At 38.1% G+C, this 19,081-nt stretch overlaps 1 protein-coding gene across 8 annotated transcripts in view; it reads left to right on the forward strand.

Annotated features, from left to right (window-relative positions):
• NEBL (nebulette) overlaps nt 1-19,081 on the forward strand; it is a 261,505-nt gene that overhangs the window by 106,784 nt on the left and 135,640 nt on the right. For 2 of the 8 annotated variants that reach the window (XM_066991629.1, XM_066991628.1), the window contains exons 1-4: nt 12,136-12,243; nt 14,212-14,270; nt 14,357-14,439; nt 17,073-17,173. Coding sequence is in view for 2 of the 8 variants with exons in the window: in XM_048061776.2 (XP_047917733.1) it covers nt 12,136-12,243 (108 nt within the window). In the remaining 6 variants the exon portion in view is untranslated. Of the gene's footprint in view, nt 1-12,135; nt 12,244-14,176; nt 14,271-14,356; nt 14,440-17,072; nt 17,174-19,081 lie in introns of those variants that run through there. The other 6 variants (XM_066991634.1, XM_066991633.1, XM_048061776.2 and 3 more) reach the window with 4 other exon arrangements.

The following is a 19,081-nucleotide window of genomic DNA, read 5'->3' on the forward strand; positions in this document are numbered from 1 at the left end:
TTTTTGCATCTGGGAAATTTGTATCTAATCTCTGTAAGTGCATTGGAAAGCACATTGTGCAATTGCCAGTAGTTGTGCCTTTTCCTGTTATTCCAGCATATGAGAGTCTGGTGGGCCTTGGAAGAAAGTATTTGCGATAAACATTTACTGTAATGCAACATATAAAGCACAGAATCAAGTACAGCAGCAGCAATCAGACTGTGTCTCGATTTGTGGGCTTGGTAGACTTAGGGCTGCAGATGAGAATTTGCCTCTCTCTGTTAATTGTCCATCTCCCTGTTGTCCTGGGAGGCAGGGGGGATGTTGTTCTGACTTTAAGTGCAGTTAGGTAGGTCTTCTGTCAGCCAATTTGATTCGTGCAGTCTGCCTTATCTGCCTTCTGTGAAGTATACCTCTTTGGACTTGTGACTTGAGAAGGGCAGGCCCAAATCCCTGTCGCATCTTGCTTGTAGGATGTGATGTTCCCTGAGATATTAAAAGGGAATGGCATACTGATTGAATGTAGACTGAGCCTTCTCCCCTCCAGATAAACAAATTTCTAAACAATATTCAAACCACTTCATATCTTAGCAAATTAGTATCTTTAAGGATTATTTTTTTAATCATTGTGTGCCAGTCCATCTATTTCCTCACATACTAATGATACATAGAATTATATCGCTACTGCCCACCTCCCTCTCCAAGAAAAAAGAAAAGACAAAGTTGCCTTGGGAAGGATAACTTCCTGCTTACTTAGAGGTGAGAAATAAAATAAACGTTATTGAAAGCTATGACAAAGTTATTTTCATCTGTCTACTTTGCTTCACAAGTAGAAGGCTTTACAGTAGTGATAAAACTCATCTGTGTAGACATTTTCAGAACATAAAAGCAGTCGAGGTAGGATGTACACAGATGTAGGAATGTCAGGCCTCTCTTTTAAAAGAGGCAATGACCGCTCTCCTAGTTTTCCCTGGTCAGTAAAAGGGAAAGAAAAAAACAAACCAACCCCTCTTCCCCCCAAAAATGAATAAATGGCCTTTACTTCTTGGAACTAAAAAACATGTAGTTTTTATTACACATGTCTAAGGAAGTTTTGAAAAAGCAGCATGGGATAATATTTAAATAACAAAGATCCTTCTTTAAATTCCCACCTTCTTTCCACTAAGTGCCATTTAACAAAGGGAACAGTCTTTGCAGACAGGGTGATTTGTAACTATTCTCCCATTTCTCTTCCCTCCCTCTCCTCCTGGCCATTGTTACTAGCTAACATCTCTGATAAGAAATGTAACATACAGCCCCTGTATGCTCCTCTGAGACGCCTGGCCTTCCTTTTCTCAAACATCTGTGACGGTTTTAATTTCCATGGTGTTTTGCCCCTTTTAATCTATTTATTTATTTATTTATTTAAAGTTTTCAGTTCCTTTCTGGAATTACTTCTCTGTGTTGTGGAGCCTTCCTTTCCTTTCTGCTGTTTTCCTGTGCACGGGTAGGCCCTGCTGTTACACCCCACTTTTTGCTCTGATCCTAGCCCTGCCAACTGTCACTTTTTAGCCTGCAGGGAACCTTCTGGTACTAACATTCCTGCCTTGTTTTTATTAGAAGGGCATCTCTCCCAACATATCCCTCGCTGTTTGAAGCAGAAGTCATGCGTATTCAGTAGGAATGAATAATGGATATATTTAAAGAGTACCTTGCCCTTTTCGTTCCTTTGCACATCATAAATAACCACTCTTTTAGTTTGGTTTTACATATTGCTCTACAGACACAGTTTGAAAAATCTGGTGATTCAGCTCTCAATTTAAAAAAATACCATGCTTTATGCAGCTGATAGTTTCTGCATCTGAAAACTGATCACACACCAACCTCAGTACCAGCATCCATGTGTAGCCCTGGAATTCTGAAGGTTTAGGAAGCTGCTCACGTATTTACTTTGAAACAGATCACGAAAATGCATCATGACAGCAGAGGTGTAGACAACACGACGAGGAGTGTTGTGGCTCTGCTTAGAGTTCATTTCACTTGGCTTTAGATATCTGCCACGTGAGTGTTGTTGAAGTAGTCAGCAATTTTTTGTAGTGGCTGAAGAGAAAAAGATGTTTTTTAAGATCTTGTAAACATCTTCCTCAGGATGAGGTGAGTTGTTCGCAGGAAATACCCATTTATCTCCGTTTGCTGTTTAAAAAAAAAAAATCAGGATGGTTGATTAGGTTGCGTGGAGATACCTCTATCAGAGACATCTGCCTTTTGTCCGATTAGCCCACTGTTCCTGGTCAGTTATCACAATCGGAGGAGCTTGCTGGATTAATGTCAGTATTAAAGGATAAACTGAAATTACCAGGAATTTTCCTATTAACTGTAACAAGCTTTAGCTGAGGCTCCCAAAGAAGATCCTGAAACTGAACACCAGGAATAGAGGATGCTTTAATTATCTGATCTCAGTTTAAAGACGTTAAAGTGAGAGTTTGAGCAGCAAATGTTTTTGATGGGGGAGGGATGAAAGGTTTGGGTGTACTTTCACTGCCCGTTTTACCTTAGATAACTGACAAGTGAAGTGACCTAATTTGCCTGTTACCATCAGCACAGCAGAACTATCCTTAAGTTATTGTGCTTTCACTGTGCTGCTTTCCCCTGAGCGTATTGCTAAGATTTTTGATATGTATTCCTTGGGTCTTGCAGCCTAAGACAACCTGGTTTCTTTGCCAGTCAGTAGTGGCAGGGCTGAGGTCCTCTTCCCGGGATGCTGGCGATATGTGGGCTGGTGCCAGGGGCTCTGGGGTGATGAGCCTGTACCCTCCCTTGCAATGCAGTATGTTGCCTGCATCAGTGGAAGGGAATTCTCCCAAATGAGCCAGGTAATGTCATCAGACTTGCCAGGAAAGGGCAAATGTATAGACAGGAGAAGGACCCCAGTAAAGATTTAAAGGAAAATAGATATATCTTTGTGGTCTGGAAAAAAAAGAGATAATTTTTAGACTATTTTTCAGTCTTATCTGCTTTTACATTTATTTGTTTATTCATTGATTTATTTTTAATGGATGAACAGGGATTCAGTGTGTAGTGACTGGAAACCACGTATTCAGATTATTCCAGCATTGGAGTGGATGCAGAAAAGGCAGTTCGAATCATGCTACAGCAGTGATTTTGCTGATTGCCTTTGGGATATTCTAATCTCAGTTCATGTGGCTGTAGCTTTGTAACTGTATGACTTTTTTCTCACAGTTTCACTCAGCTTGTTATTATCATTATGTTTGAGAGCCTGTTGATGTAAATATTAATTTGCATCTATAGGAGGCTGTCTAAATAGTCAATTCTAGAACAAATTATTTCCCCTAATGAACTACTTTGTTCATTATTTATCTAATGAACCACTCCAAAAGTAATCTTTGTAGTGTTTTGGTTCTCTTCACAAATGTCTGTCTTCTCATAGTTCCTGGAATGTTACTCTGGACAAAAACAGTTTTTCTGTGTTTTTCACCTCTGCAGCTGAAATTTCTTAAGAATAGCTGACATTCAGACCTGCAAATAGGTGAAAATTTAAACATACAAGGCTGAATTGTCTGCTGTCTATCTTCTGGTATGAAACTACATTTATTAAATGTACAATTTTCGATTTACGTTCCTTCCCTTCCCACTTTAAAATGAAGAACAAAACTGAGAATTTACAGTCTCAAAACAACCATGTTTACTGTCACGTTCTAGCTTAAATTTAACTAAAACTACTCAGTGGGTTCCCATCTGCAGGCATGAACTGAAGGTTGGTTTTATGAGCTGTCATATTTTGTTTCCCTTTTTACTTCCAACTTATAGAAATGAACTTTGTCCTAAAGCACTAGCGTGCCTTCAATAGCTTGGGGTTTTATCTTTGGTATTGAGTGGCAGGAACGTACCTTGGAGGGGAAAAAAATCTGAGGATTTCAGAATCTGCTTAGAGTTAAATGAAAATGCTGCGTAGTCCCTATCCTCTGTCCTTCATTATATAGAAACAGACTAACTGCATGAGATATCCATAACAATATAGCAAAAGGGACACAGGGCATACGTAGAGGGTATAGACTTTGCAACCAGGGTGCACTGCAGGCTTCCACTTGATGTATCAATTTCCAAGATATAACCAGTAAATGATAGATAAACATTTGTAAGGGGCTTCCATAATGGCAAATTGCCCATTAACTCTGTAGAATAAGAGATGACCTGTCCTTATCAAAGAAGTAGACAAGAGAAGCTGAAGGATAATGAGACATGGAGGATAGTTACTACATGAGTTTTGTACAGGGTGTCAGCCATATCACATCTCAGTGACAGACATGAGAGACCCCAAGTTTACTAAGCTGAGGCCAGAAGGTATTATTACACTGCATCCCATCGCTTTCTAAAATGCCTGTTGTATGCCTGCATGTCTGCATTGCTCAAATCTAGATTTTTTCAGCTGTTTCCTCTGCACTTTGTTCTGGGCTTCATTCTGGTTGTTCCCAGTTGGATGGATTTTATCCTCTTTCTTCCAGGACAAGAGGCAGTGGGCACAAAAACTGGGACACAGGAGGTTCCCTCTGAACATCGGGAAGCACTTCTGTGCTGCGTGGGTGACTGCGCACTGGCACAGGTTGCCCAGAGAAGTTTGGAGTCTCCCTCCTTGGAGGTCTTCAAAAGCCTCCTGGACGTGGTCCTCGGTCCCCTGCTCTGGATGGCCCTGCTGGAGCAAGGGTTGGACCAGATGGGCTTCAGAGGCCCATTCCAACCTCAGCCACTCTGGGATTCTGCTACAGCAGCAAATGCAGCAAATGTTCTCTGTTTTTTTCGGCAGTTGTTCATGAGAGTTTTACATTTTTTTTCTCTGCATGTCACATGCTGGCTCCTGCTGTCTGTGTTTGTTTTGGTTACCTTTGGTAATGTATGACTGCAGCTTGCCCCTTGGTCTGTATTACAATTTTCTGTGGTCAGTCTTATTTACATCCCTTCTGGGGTCAATCTTTACATCCCGTGCCATATTTTTAGCTCAGTTTTTGGCTTGATTCTTTCTGTGAAACTTTCTATGCCCTTTGGATCAATATGGCCTTTTTATTATTTGGAATTATTAGGCGGTATTTTTTTTTCTTTTTTTCCTTTCTTTTTGGGGATGGGGGCGTGGAGAGGTGTGAATATTCTCCCCCCCCCTCACCGAATAGTTTCTGTTGTGGCTGCCTGTCTTTTCTGGGGATGTGCATTTTTGGGTTACATATCTGGTAAACAGAGGGCAGATGCCTCTGAGCTCTGCTAGAACTGTGAGCCAACTAAAGGCTGCATGACCGTGGTTAGCATGGCGCTGAGCCCAGGCTAACATATCCTGCCTCTCAGCAGGACTTACTAGCTCAGTGTTGCCCTAGCCAGCCAGCAGTTATGCATTTTCTGTCCACCTTGGAGAGCAGGCAGAGCAAGCTCGCACGTGCTTGTAATTTACTGGGTACTTCCTTCAGAGCACACAGTTCAGGAGTTCATCCTTTTCCTGGGGGCTCCCTGACCATTCTCCTTTCTGATGGAGAGAACGGCAAGGCAGAGTTTGTATGTTTAGTTCAGAGTCTGGAATTAAAACCATATTCCAGGCTTAAAAATTCTATATATGAGGCATTAAAAATGTTTCTTTTCGTTACCCCCTTTACATCTGATAATTAGATGGTTATTATTATAATTAGCATTACTGTCTGATACTTATTTGGAGGAGTTTGCTGTCACTAGTTTCATTTTCTGAAGGGATTATTAAAATTTGTAGCAATTTATCAAGTTGCATTTAGATTATAAATATCAATCTTTCATTTTCTGTCTGGCAATGAGATATGGTAAAGGCAGGACTACCTCTGCTGTGGCACAGTAAGAAATTCTTCACCTCCTTAGGCTTCTGTTCCTTAGAGATAAACCAGTTCAAACAGAGAATATACCAAGTGATAGGGAGTGGACAGAAGATCTGACATTATATATCTGTCATAAAGGTTGCCACCTCATCTCTCCCATTGCACTGAATCTGCAGATATATTTCTGCAAGGAGTTCATTCACTGCTTCCAAAATGCTCGATTTAAGGTTTATTTCACAAATTGAATGGGTGATAATTGCTGGTGGAAGTTGGGGGAAAACAGCTTGAACTGTCGCTGGCTTGCTCTTTACATAGCCTTCTCTGTGTGTGAGGTCTTTGGAGAACATTAATGTTATATTTTAATAGAAAAAGATAAGACCTCCATTTTGCCCAATAGCAAAAAAAGGTGCAAGGCACTACGTACATACATACTTAGCAACATACTTAGTGGCAGTAAAATAATTTCTGGGGCAGAAGGACCTAAGTTGTTTCAGTGGAAATACTTTTTGATGGAGTGGAGCATAGGTGACTTGTTTGGACGTAAGCCTGTTGAAAGAGTCTCCGATTGCCCTCTCCACAGTCGTAATTTTACTTGGATCCCAGCTACTGTTCACATGATGTTGTGATACATCCAAACTGTGGACTCAATCTTTTTCTCATTCTGAAATTGCTGATCTCTCACTGCCTTCAATTTCCTGTCCCCTCACATCTCAGAGTCTGGAACTCTTTTGCTTTGCATTTTCTGTGAGCCAGTCTCACAGTCCAAAGTATAAAGAGACCACATTACAGAGACATTATCTGCAGTTTCTATTTATATATTTTAATTTACACCCATCCAACATTTTAACTGTTCTGACGTTGAGTCCAAGATATTTGCTTGTTAGATGTAGTTCCCTGGCAAAACTGTGAAGTTCCTCAGGGAAGTACAGTAAAGAGATTTGCAGATGTTTTCAGGCTTGCTCAGGCATTCTCTACAGGGTATCACAGACTTGCCCAATTTTTGAATGATGTACATGGAAAGACAGTATATTTAATGTTAGTGATGGTACTTGAATGTTTTTACTGTGTATAACTGCAAATGATTTTGGTAGTGCTGCTGTGCTGGCCATTTCAGATTTAAAACATCTTTGACTGATAAACTTTCTTCTCTCAGAAAGTTTAGACTATTACAATGAATGTTTCAGAGCTGTGAGCTGTGAAAATCAGATCCCTTTAGTTGACTATGAGCAGTAAAACTAAGGGGCTAAGGGGATAATATCTTTAATCCTGCAGTCCCTAGTTCCAGCAACAGTCATCAGTGGCTTTTATGTGCTCATAGCTCCTCGACTTCCATAAGGAATACCCAACCTATATCTTCCTGTTCATATAAAAACCTTAAGGACAGTTTAGTCTGCCCTGTGGGCCATTCCCATCTCCTGCTTTCCAGGTGGCTGTTTAGATTTCCTGCGGACAATGGCTCTACCCAAGTGACAGTGGGAGAGCCGTGTTTTATTGACAATAGAAGGAGCAGTGCTTTGGCAGGTTGGGTACCAACAGTTGGTAGGTCTTTGATGGGACTCAAATGTACCTCTGATGAATGGGGTTTAGGACTCTTGGCACTGTTAGAAGACAGGAGGTGCTGTGAACACTGAAGCCTACTTTGTCAGGTAGGGTAATGTTAGAGATCATTCCTAAGAGACATTAGTGAACTAAAAGAAAGTCTCACTGAGACAGTCAAAAATTGTTCTTCACACTTGATTTTTCTGTAAAAATTTTCTACTTGTGTTCATAAAAGCCTGATTTCTTTTCTCTGTCTTGCCACTAAGTTTGTAAGAAGCAAGATAAGTCAAGGTAAAACCAACAAACTCGCGTGCTGTGTGGAAGAAGCAGATCCAAACAAAGGCATCTTTGCCAAGATGCATCTCTAGGACCTGTACCGTGGGCGAGTATTTCCTGTCAGTCTGCAAAAACCAGTGCACAGCAGATGGTGACCTTTGGGAAGTAGTTGTGTGTGGTGGTCACAGAAGGAGCAGATGGCTCTGGGCAAACCTCAAACACAACATACTGAAACAAATTCATATATATTCAGGGTGTGGTAGATTGTTGTCTGTGAATGCTCCTCTCAGGGCGAACTTGGTGTGCGTGTCCCATCCTCTCCTTCCACCCTGCACCCCATCCTCGTTCCTTCCTCGCCACTCATCGGGCATGGTGATGCTGTGGTCTGTGGGGCTATGGAGCATGTCAGGTTGAGGAAAGGGCTTATTTTTGATGCAGCTACTACAGAACAGTAGCTGCCTGATCGGTACAGGGATGTGAAGAAGAGGCTGTACAGGAAATCAGCTTTGACATTGCCTACGCTTTTTGGGATATAATACTTGCATTGTAGTGGCTGAATAAATTCTTGAGGTATGGATGGATTGAAGAGTGTTTCTGATGTCTACGTTATGGACAGCTGTCCAGTGTGATGGTAAGAGTGTGAGGATCCACCATACAGAATACCTGCTCTGCCTTTTTTGCTTTTTTGGTGGTTTTGGATTCTTGTGTTGTTCAACTAATCTGTGCTTCTGTTATTGCAAATGATTCTGAACTGAGGGTAGGTGCCTGAAAACCCAAGAAAATAATCAATCTTTTAGGCTCCATTTATATTTTCAATGTATATTTCCCAGGGAAAATTGACCTTTTTTTGCTAATAGGTGGCTATGCTGCCAAATACCAAGTATACCTGAAAAAAAGTGAGCGGCATTTTCGCCAGCATAGGATTTTGTGTGCAGAATATAAAAAGGTGGACCCTCTGTCCCTGGCTCCTTCGTGCTGACCTCATGAATGGATTCATACAATCCCATCTTTGGGCCTCCCAAAGATCTTGCTGATGTCATGAATTTGAGAAGTTAGGTTTGTTAAAGATCTGTTGGATCACTTAGTCCTTTCACTATAGGTCTGTGCAGAATTATTTCTCATGAAGTATTTTCACTTTAAACCTTTTCATTTATGGTGATTTATTACTGTTTTATTTCTAATGTTTATGCCACACATCGTTTCTCAAAGGATAAATTTTTCAGGGCACTCGCCTCCGAGGGTATTCTGTGTTTGTGAGACTGCACTGAATTTTGGAGTCAAGAGGGAGGCATTACAAACCACTGGCTGGGATTTCAGTGATGAGTTGCTAAAATGCAACTCTGTAGGAAATGACTAGATTTATGATACTGCCATAAGGGGCTATAGACATTTCCATTTCAAAACTAAATTTCAACGGTTCCAGTTATTTAAATCATTCATTATGGTGATATTTACAGCTCCTATACAGAATATTCTTTTCCACTGAAAATTGGTTTAAAGCAATTAGATACATTTTAGTCCCTGATTTTAGGGTAACAACAACCTGCTTTGTAGGTGCACCTATTTTTTTCTTAATTAAAAACTCACAATTTTAAAATTATCTAAACTGCTGACTGACGTCAAATTTTTTTTTTTCAACTCTTCACTTATATACATTTTTGATACTGAATAGGATTTTCTTCTTCCAAGTTCTAAGTGACTGATGGCGTCCTTATTACTTGCCATTTTCTGGAAATGTAACGGTTTTTGTTCTTTTGAATTTATAATAACTAGTGGTTTTAGTAATTATATTTCACTAAGCCGTGGCCTTCATGGAACATAATGTTTCTTCAAGATTTTTATAACTTAAAACTACATTTTGAAGTTAGGTAGTAAAATCCCAATGATGCATAATTAACTCTGCTAATATTTTAAATAATTTAATTTTTTAATGATTTCAGAGTAGTTGTTCTGAAGGATTTAGTTAACCTTACTCCTGCAAAGTGATTTATTAATAGAGTAGGAGTCCTTTTAATCTGACTGAAGGATTAAAATAATGTGAAGTTAAGACTACCTAGTTTCCTCTCTCTCTTCTTTTTGTGTTCCTTTATAAGATGAATAAAGGTCATTTGAAGTTAATGGCTTGTACATTTAGAACTAACAACAGGAAATGATCTTTCATACAATAGCTAATCTCTGTTATAAGGCTGAGCCCCTTTCCCATTATTGGATGGTATTTTCAGTTGCTTACAATTCTTCTGAACTTTAAGCAGTAAGACTGAACATTTCCATGTCATCTGTCTGCCTCAGGCCATATTTGGAATTTTTATGCAAAATGTTCAGCTGTTTCCAAGACTGAGACTAGGACAGACTTTTAGTCCCATATTTAAAATTCTTGATGCTTGTTTTTGTTGAACAGCTCTGTTGTCTTTAGTATTTAGGGCTGAGGAGTTGAAGACTGCTGATATGGAATAAAGCCTTTTGTGTTAGGCATCTATTCTTGGCCATGAGAATCGGTGCAAATGTGATAAAGTTTTATGTGAATAAATAATGAAAGTTCACAAGTACTCAGAGTACCTCCTTCTTAGCAGCAGAGAGTCCTGGAATATTGGGTCTGTGGAGCATATTCAGGAAAGCCTCTGAGAGTCAGCGGTAAGACAGCCATTTGGTAGAAATGAAGCAAGATAATAGGCAATGGAAAATGCGTATCTGAGAAAGGTATATGAAGTCCCTTGGGTCAAGGCACTTAGCAAGAAGCCATGGTGAGATGGAGCAGGCTAGTTTAGAAGCCCAGAGGGAGACAAAGTGATGCCTAATCATGGTGGTCAAACAGAGGGAAAGGGGCAGAGTGGCTGAACCCAAGGCAGAAAGAAGGAAAGGCGTATGCCGCCAGTCCACACTTTCCTCAAAAACCTGAGTGGAAGCATTGTTCTTTTAGTCTCAGGGTCTTCTGTAAAGAATATACTTGTGTGAAATCTGCAGCCATCAAAGTATGAATTTCAGCTATCTCTAGAGGAATAACATAGAAAAAATGTTCGTTTGTTGCCGTGGTTATTTAGTGCACTGTCTTAAGGATTTGTATGATGTCTTTGTATGAAAATGACCAATTTAAGAATGCAATGCTAGAATTTTTTCTAACAACATCAACAAAAAAACATCTAGAATTAGGATGGACAGGACAAACTGTATTATATAGCCTTTGAAACTTTACTTTTGTGATCTAGGAGTATTGCTTTCCTGTATATCACTATCATAACATTAAATGCAGGCTGGTGAAATAAGCTAAAGCCAACCTTGAACTGAGAGTTTGGTGTATAAACAGCAGGTTTTCTGGATATCGGTTGTGTAGAGGAGAATACTGCTTTTTGTAGAACTGCCTTCTCATGTGTTGTGAAATTAACGTGTGTAGTGAATAAGGCAGAGGACATAAAAATTAAAAGGAAGTGGTTATGGATACATTGGTTGAATCCAGCCATGGAGAGAGGCATGGGTTCCAACTCTCTTTGCTACAGAGTTTTTTCTGTGGTTCAATAGTGATTAAAATATTTCATATTTCATCTTGTTTCCTTTATGTTGAAATTGAGATCCCCAGGACTGATTTGTAAAAATGCTGGGTATTGATACAAACAACTTAAGTCCATAACTTGAACATATTCAAACTTCAGGATTCTGAGGCTGGGCACCCTGGGACCCTTGTATGCTTTTGGACCTTAAGCTTTCTTCACCTCACTTTACAGGTTGCTGTAGGTGAAGTGCAGATAATGTCATTCCTGCTTTCCAGGATGCATTAAGAGGATTGATTAATGACTGTGATGAGAGTTGTAGAAAAGCTCCTGAAGAAACTAATATCCCTACCTGTACAGTAGGATTTGAGTAGCCCAGTTTGCAAAAAGATACAACCACATATGGAACCATCTCTGCTGTGTACAGAATAAAGCAAGGGGCTTGTCAAATGATAACGTATGATTACCTGATTAAAGACAACATCATAATGCCTTTGTACAAGAGGGACAAATTAAGCTTGTACAGGCAGACATTTCCTAACTTATGAATGTTTGACTTTGTACTCTTCTAAATACTCTTTACATGCAGCATTTCTCTTACAATTATAATTTATGTTTCAACTAGGGAAGAGGATGGTGAACTCATTATGAAGAGAGGCTGAAATGTGAAACTGTATTTCAGAAGACTCCAAATTTAGTGATAGCTATTTTTTTGTGTGAAAATAAGTGCTTGGTTGGTGCTGTGTTGGCACCCATAGTTCTATGATTACTGCTCTGAGAATGAAGTGACTGAGTCTTCCCTCTACAGTGCCGTACCTGTGGAGGTGAGCCTTCTTGCCACCAAGGAGGAGGCAATCAGGCAGTAGGAAAGTTTGTCCAATTGCTGCCTATCTCTGTTCTTGGATGAAGGAAAGCTTCCCCTTTAAGGGCTGAAAGCCTTTCACAAATGCTTTATTTACAGTGAAAAAAAATGCTACTTGCTAGGGGCACGCACTGGAAAATAAAAACAACCCTGTTCTGTATTTTCTATTCTGTAGGTAAAATACAAAAGAGACTTTGAAGAAAGCAAAGGAAGAGGGTTCAGTATTGTGACCGATACGCCCGAGTTACAAAGACTGAAAAGGACTCAGGAACAAATCAGTAATGTATGTGACTGCCATCTAAAGTGATTGTAGATGGAGAAATAGTGTGTCTAAGAACAGGTGTGTTTGTTGGTGTTTCTGATGAAGTCTGTGAGAGTGAAGAATCTGATTTTGGTGAGTGATTTGTGTATGTCAGATTTTGAAGTGTGTGCAACTTTATACCATGGACTTGTACAGCACATGGGCAATGTGTGTTCACCTCTCCAGCTTTCATCAAGTATGCTCATAGTATTTTCTATACTAAAATGATTTCACACTTTTTGCTTTTTAAATGATCTGCTAGGAAATAAGAATAATTTTGTACAATTTATTTACATATAAACTACATAAATTAGCTATATATATATTTTAAGCAGGGTCTGTCAGAACATAACTTGCAAGGTGGAGTTTTTTAGAAACAAATAAAACTTTGATACTGAGTTGTAAATGAAAATACATACAAGATAATGTTTTGCAAGATGAGGAGGAATTGGAAATAGAAAACCTTAACCATGTGTTTCATTAGCTTAGAACGTGAATGCAGAATGTTTTCAAGAGTGGAATGTTTAAAAATGGAACTTCTAATGACTTATGTTTTTGTTGCAAAGTTATTCATTTATGTTTTGTTCATTTGTACAACATTTAATTGCACTGCATGATGGATTATTGGGTGACACGTACTGCATATTGTGATATGTATAAATTAGGTAACAACAACTAGTGTGAACTAGAAGTGATGCAGAGTGCCTACCACTGGCTTTTCCTAGCTTCCCTTCCTGGTCACTCTTTTGACGTCCAGAGCTGGTCTTTGAGGTGAAAAACTGGGGTTTCATTTCCTGGAGCCTTGGCTGACGGGGAGACCAGTTAATTTAGGAGCTGTCCAAATGATCCTGGGGGTAGATAAGATGAGAACTAAAGCTCATACCTAATGTTAATTTTGGGGCTAACTGAAATTTCTCATTTGCGAAAGAGAAAGATGTATCCTTCCAGAGTGCCAAAAAGCATGGTCATTAAGACTTCCATTTGGGGATCTGGGAAACTTCAGTGAGTCCCTGGTTTTAATCAGCTGCATTTTTATTCAGACGAGGAACTTAAATTAGGTCCTCTCATGACCTACATCACTTTTTAGAGCAAGAGTGATTCTTTTCTGTGGGGTAGTTCTGGAACACATCAAGGAGATGAAACGAGCAGTGCTCAGATTCTTAATCCCTAGCATGGACCTGCTCTGTTAGGAAAGGCTGACATACTGCCAGTCTATGACACTAATTTTTGGATATTGGCAAACCAAGAAATTTAATTTAGACCTCCTAAGCGTAGTACCCTCAACATCAGAATATAGGATAGTATGATACAGCCAATTTGCATTCTCTTTCTCTAGCGCAAAACATGTTGGGTTTTCTATTATTGAAATTGTGATTTTTTTTTAAATCAAATTCAAGAAATTTCATGAGATGGAAAGCAATTTTCTTCCCAGTTCTATTTTTGAGTGGAATAAGGGGGTTTCTCTTCTAGCAGAAGACCTTGTTGCACAATTTATAATACTGTCTGGCTCCAGAACCAAACATATTCATCTTTCTTTTCAGAGCCAGAAATATCTTTTTAAAAGTGAAAAGTATTTCACTTATTTTTTGTTGGTTCTTAGATGTACAGCTCCTGTCTCTTCATTCCTAACTACCCTGTCTTAACAATGCAGATTTGTTCCATCCAGTCTTAACAATACAGTGTTGCTTTCTTTTCTTGATGTATACAGCTGAAACAGATTTTATGTCATGGACTCTATTAGAAATAATTAATCTTGAAAGGTAAAATGGAATTTTAAAATGTGCACGATAAAGGAAATTGCATTTCATTTACACTTCTCTAAATTAATCTCATTTGATTTTTAGCATTACATCCTAGAAAGCTAATTCTGCATAGGCCACAACTTGAATCTAATTAGTAAACTCCTGTATTATAGAAAAGCATTCCACACAGAGTGGTTTCTATATTTAGCAGATAAACAGTGTACATCATGGAATAAGGATCTAATTAAGGGTTCAAGACATTGAAAGGTAAGCACTTTAATAATCTTAAAAATAATTCTACATTTCCTATATAGCAAAAGTGAAGAATACTAATATGTATATTTAATTTTCAGTTTTATTTTGATATCACCTTGAAGTATTAGAAACTTCTCAAAGAGCCTATTTGAAACAAAATTGTAACAGCTTCATTGAAGGGGTAAGTGTGTAGCTATTTTTGATGAAGATAACAAAAAAATAATGATAATAGATAATATTTAGTGGAAGGCTTTGTTAAATATTGTCTTTTGCATAGATGATAAGTTTTGCAGGATACATGAATAATAGTGTAGTGCTCAGACTTTTTAAACAATTTCTTATGCTGTCAATATAAACCCTGTGAGTAAAAAGCAGGAGCAATGGGAGGAGAGCAGGGGGGAGGGTTGTATTTCAGTTGCTGGTTTGCAATCAGAAAGCAATCCTGCTTCTGAAGACTTAGATCAAATAATGGAATGTATTTTGTGACTTGGTGGATGTACCAGGAGCAGAATGGAGTTTATTGGAAAAGAATGAAATTTACCCCCATATTTCTTCTTTTTTTTTTATTTTTATTTTTAATTATTTTTTAGAGTTAGAAACATAATTCTACGGATGTGTAGAAAGAGTCCCAAAGCCTGTCTGGGACATACACGATCAGCTGCTGCAACCTACAGTGCTTCTTAGCACTGAGTTAGCTTGAAAGGTGTAAGCCAAGCACACTAGAATGCTAGTCTAGTTTGATGTAGAGAAGGCTGCATAAACTAAGCAGATTTTTTACTGACAAGCTTTCAGGATTTCTAGCATCCTTTGCATGGCTGAGCAGACATTTTAAAATTTGAATAATTTTCACATGTATTAGTTCCTAAAATGTATTATAAGTTACTATTTTTTCAATTATTTCGAATATAAGTTTTTCATCAGATAATGTCACTGCATTTCACTGATTCATGGCATTGAATATGTAGTTAATACACATGAAATGTATACTGTTCATGCAGAGAAATGTGTTCATTTTGTTAAAGACCTTGCAAGTGTTTTTTTGACCACTTTGAACTTTGAGATAGGATTTCCATTATGAAAGCAAGTATTCTCAAAATTAAAAACAAAACCTAAAATATTTTTATAGGCAATCTTACCAATAAGCTAACTGTAAACTTTTACAAAGAAAAAGGTAAGGTGGCAAAAGAAACAGAATAATTAAAGAAGATGGCAAAAGTCTATTTATTGATCTCTCATGACACGTCTAAATGAAGAAGTAGGAACTTGATAATCTTTCCTTCGGGGAAATGGAACACTTACAACAGTTTGTAACAATGAGCTGCAACTTAATACCATTACACTTTTATGTCTAGATGTATGTTTTGACACATATTTTATCCTATGTGAAATAAGTTGCTCTTTCTTAAATATGTTCCTGGTAAATCTCTACAAGGTATAAAGCAAAACAGGTTTCCATACAAATTGATGGAGTGTGAAGCTTTCATTAAGATAAAGGCCAATGCTTGAATAGTAGAGTCTGCTTGCTAGGTTGTATGGCTGGAAGGATACATGGAAACTATCATAGGGGTTGCCCTCAATTACACTGAGACCCTCTGTAAGCATTTCTCACTTTCACTTTCTTGCTAATATGAACTTAAATCATGTGGAAGCAAGAAGAAGCACACATCTGTGTCCTTCTTCCATATGAGAGCTAACAAAACGTGGGCAGTTCTTTTATATGTACAAGACTCATTTTCCAGGAGGTTTGAATTGTATGTGAAATGGAAACTGTACCTCAGGATAAAAAAAGAAAATAATAAAACAGATTAGATTTGGTTTAAAAAGCACATTTCCAAGGTACCCTACTTTGGTTAAGACCTTAAGATAAAAAGGAGGGTCCCTTAGTCAGGAGAGAAAGTCATTGAATCACCTTGGTGAATGGTGGTGTATGTACAGCTCCCCATGTACAGGGAGCTGAACTCTTCACTGAAGGAGAGTGCATGAAAGTAAAACTGCAGAAAGAGAGCATGAAGTAAAACTGATTTTGTAAAAGCTGCAAATACAGCCAACAAGTTTTATTTAAACACCCTAATTCCAGGAAGTAAATTCATAGAGCCTTTTGCTTATTTGTATGAAAACAAGGTTTTTAGAAAATAATCCAATTGTTATGCACTTTTCCTAGATATATTTTTGATGATATGCAATAGAACTTTCTTACAAATGAAAATTTTGTAACATTTTTAAAAGCAGCATATGGATTTGAATGAGAAACTGAACATGTAGCTTTTTAGCCTCTCTTTGATTTTATGAAAAATGAAAAATGTTGCCTGTTTTTTCTTTTTTTTTTTTTTTTAAGTGTTGAGGATAATATTCTGACATTCTACCTTCAGTTACATTCATGCAGCCTCAAGGGAGGTGATGGAGGACAGGATTTCCCCCATAATTTGAATCAACTAAACAAGCATTTTCTGGAAAAAGACACAAGAGATGGGTACTGACTCAGATGTGATACAAATATATCTTAATATATCAACTAACGGGGAAGAAAAGATCATATTATCACTGTACTTGTGCACATCTGCACATCTGAAATTAGAAACTGGCCCTAACTGACATTGAGCCATAGCTCCACATTTGGAAGTTACTGGCACAGTTGTTCAACCTGTTTAATTGCTCAAACATAAGATGGTCTCTCAAATTGCCAAAACAGATTGTAGAGAAAATTGGCAGGAGGAGGTGTTAACAACAAGGCCTGAAGTTCCATTTGTAGGATTCACAGTGTACAGCCTGCAGATATTTGTCTCTAAGGGCTTTTTTCCTTCCATTGAATTCAAGTGAAGGAGAAGAACAGCATGAAAGGGAACAAGAAAAACTGACAGCAACATGAATGTCTACATTTCACAAAACCAGCCATGGCACATCAATGAAGAGACTGGGTAAGCATGTTAAATTGCATACAAAAAGAGCTTATTTTATTCTAGGCAATGCTGGTATATTCACTGCTTCTGAAATGATTTACACTTTAATCTGACTGTCTTTATATTACCAAGCATGATTTTTTTTTTCATTTGGAAAATATGGATTTAATGATATATGACAACTTTATCTGCTAACACAAAAAGAATAGCACTTTCTGACTGGTTTATGAACTGCTGCATGCACGTAGCAGAAGTGTAAGGCTCAGTGTGCCATGATACTGATTGCCTTCTGCTCCCGTTGCCTCCTCTGACAGTTTAATGCAGCTCCAAGAGCTATTCATTATTGGGTGTGCTCTAGGCTTAATTCCACACAACTGCATTTCGAATGTGTAACTCATGGAATTAAGCAAATAACACTTGATTTCAACAGCATTTTTTTTTATGTTTGGAAGATAGGAAGTTGAATATGTCATTCCCATTGCTAATGTAAGTGTATCTCTGTAAGAAGATTCCTTCCGTACTCTGATGCAGTGAGCATACACGTGTAGAGTCATTTCCAAACTTGTCCCAGTTCTGGATTCCTCTTTTAGTCTTGCTTTGTATAGATACATACAAATACAGATTCTGAGAAGCTTCTATGTCGTTTGGCTTTCTGGTATTTTTGTGTTGAAGTATTTTGAGTTTTTATTCTGAGTAAGCAGAAATATTTTTGCCTTTAATTGCAGAGTCCTAATAAATGCTTTTGAAATGACTTAGCAAAAGAATCCCATCAATTTTCGATGACTGAGTATTTTCTGTAGATTCTTATATAGCTTTTGCATACTGTACAGCTTTGAGAAATTTGTACAATGACTGAACACATGCTTAAGAAATGATGAGTCTAAGGAAATGTAAGTAGTATTTTAGACAGAAATTGTGCTAAGCGAGCAGCTGGAGACCTTTGAGAATGAGTTTCAAACCTCAGTATATGTTCAACTTAAAAAAGAAAAATCCTTCATTAATGGTCATTATTAAAATATTACACAGAAGTTAGGAAAACACAATGTTAAATTAGTACCCGTGTATGTGAATTCTTTACCTACTTTGTCAGTAAAATGTATTAAATTATATAATGGCATGCTGCTTTCTTCACTTCTTCCTACTTTGATCACTATGTAGAATAATAGTCACCGTGCATTCAGCTTTGTAATATATTCTTTCATTTATTATATTTTTACTGTGTAGTATGATATTATGCACACCATAAAATGTTGCTGTAAAAACAACCAGTAACTTTCTTCTGGACTTTTCCTCAGAGCTTTTTTCTCACTTCTTTACTGTCTGAATTTAATTATTTTCAGTGTGGTCTAAGAAAGGGAAAGGTGTTGGAATCCCCATTTATGCAGTCCTTATTTACACAAAAAACTAAACCACAGAAATAGAAATATTCATGCCTATCCACTAAATGGCACCAGGAGTAAACCTTTATCTTCTGTGTCAGCTGTCCATTAGAGGTAGGGGGAGGCACAGTGTTTGCTAGCAAATTTTACAGCCATTTGCTGGAGAGGAGCGTTGCACTGAGAATGCAGAGCACTGTGCTCCTTTTGCATCAGGGGCGACACTGACTTTTACTGTCCCCATAACCTTCTCAGGTTCTCACTGTTGGTCTCCCAGTTTTCTTAATTCCTGTGGTATACATGACAATAACTCCCAACACATTGGAAGAAACGGTATTTTTTGGACTCTGAGATGCCATTTTGGACTGCCAGCTGCTCATTGCAATCATTGTGTAAGGATCTGTTGGTACAGTTGGAATTGAATAACATGGATGACTTTAACTACTGGAGATACTCTACTGAGCAGGTGGACTTTCATTTTGCTGCAGTGTATAACTCGGTCACCTTAGGTCGTATTCTATGGGTGCAGATGGAAAGATGCATAACTCTT

This window comes from Anser cygnoides, chromosome 2 (genome assembly GCF_040182565.1).
Source record: "Anser cygnoides isolate HZ-2024a breed goose chromosome 2, Taihu_goose_T2T_genome, whole genome shotgun sequence".
Taxonomy (NCBI): Eukaryota; Metazoa; Chordata; class Aves; order Anseriformes; family Anatidae; genus Anser; species Anser cygnoides.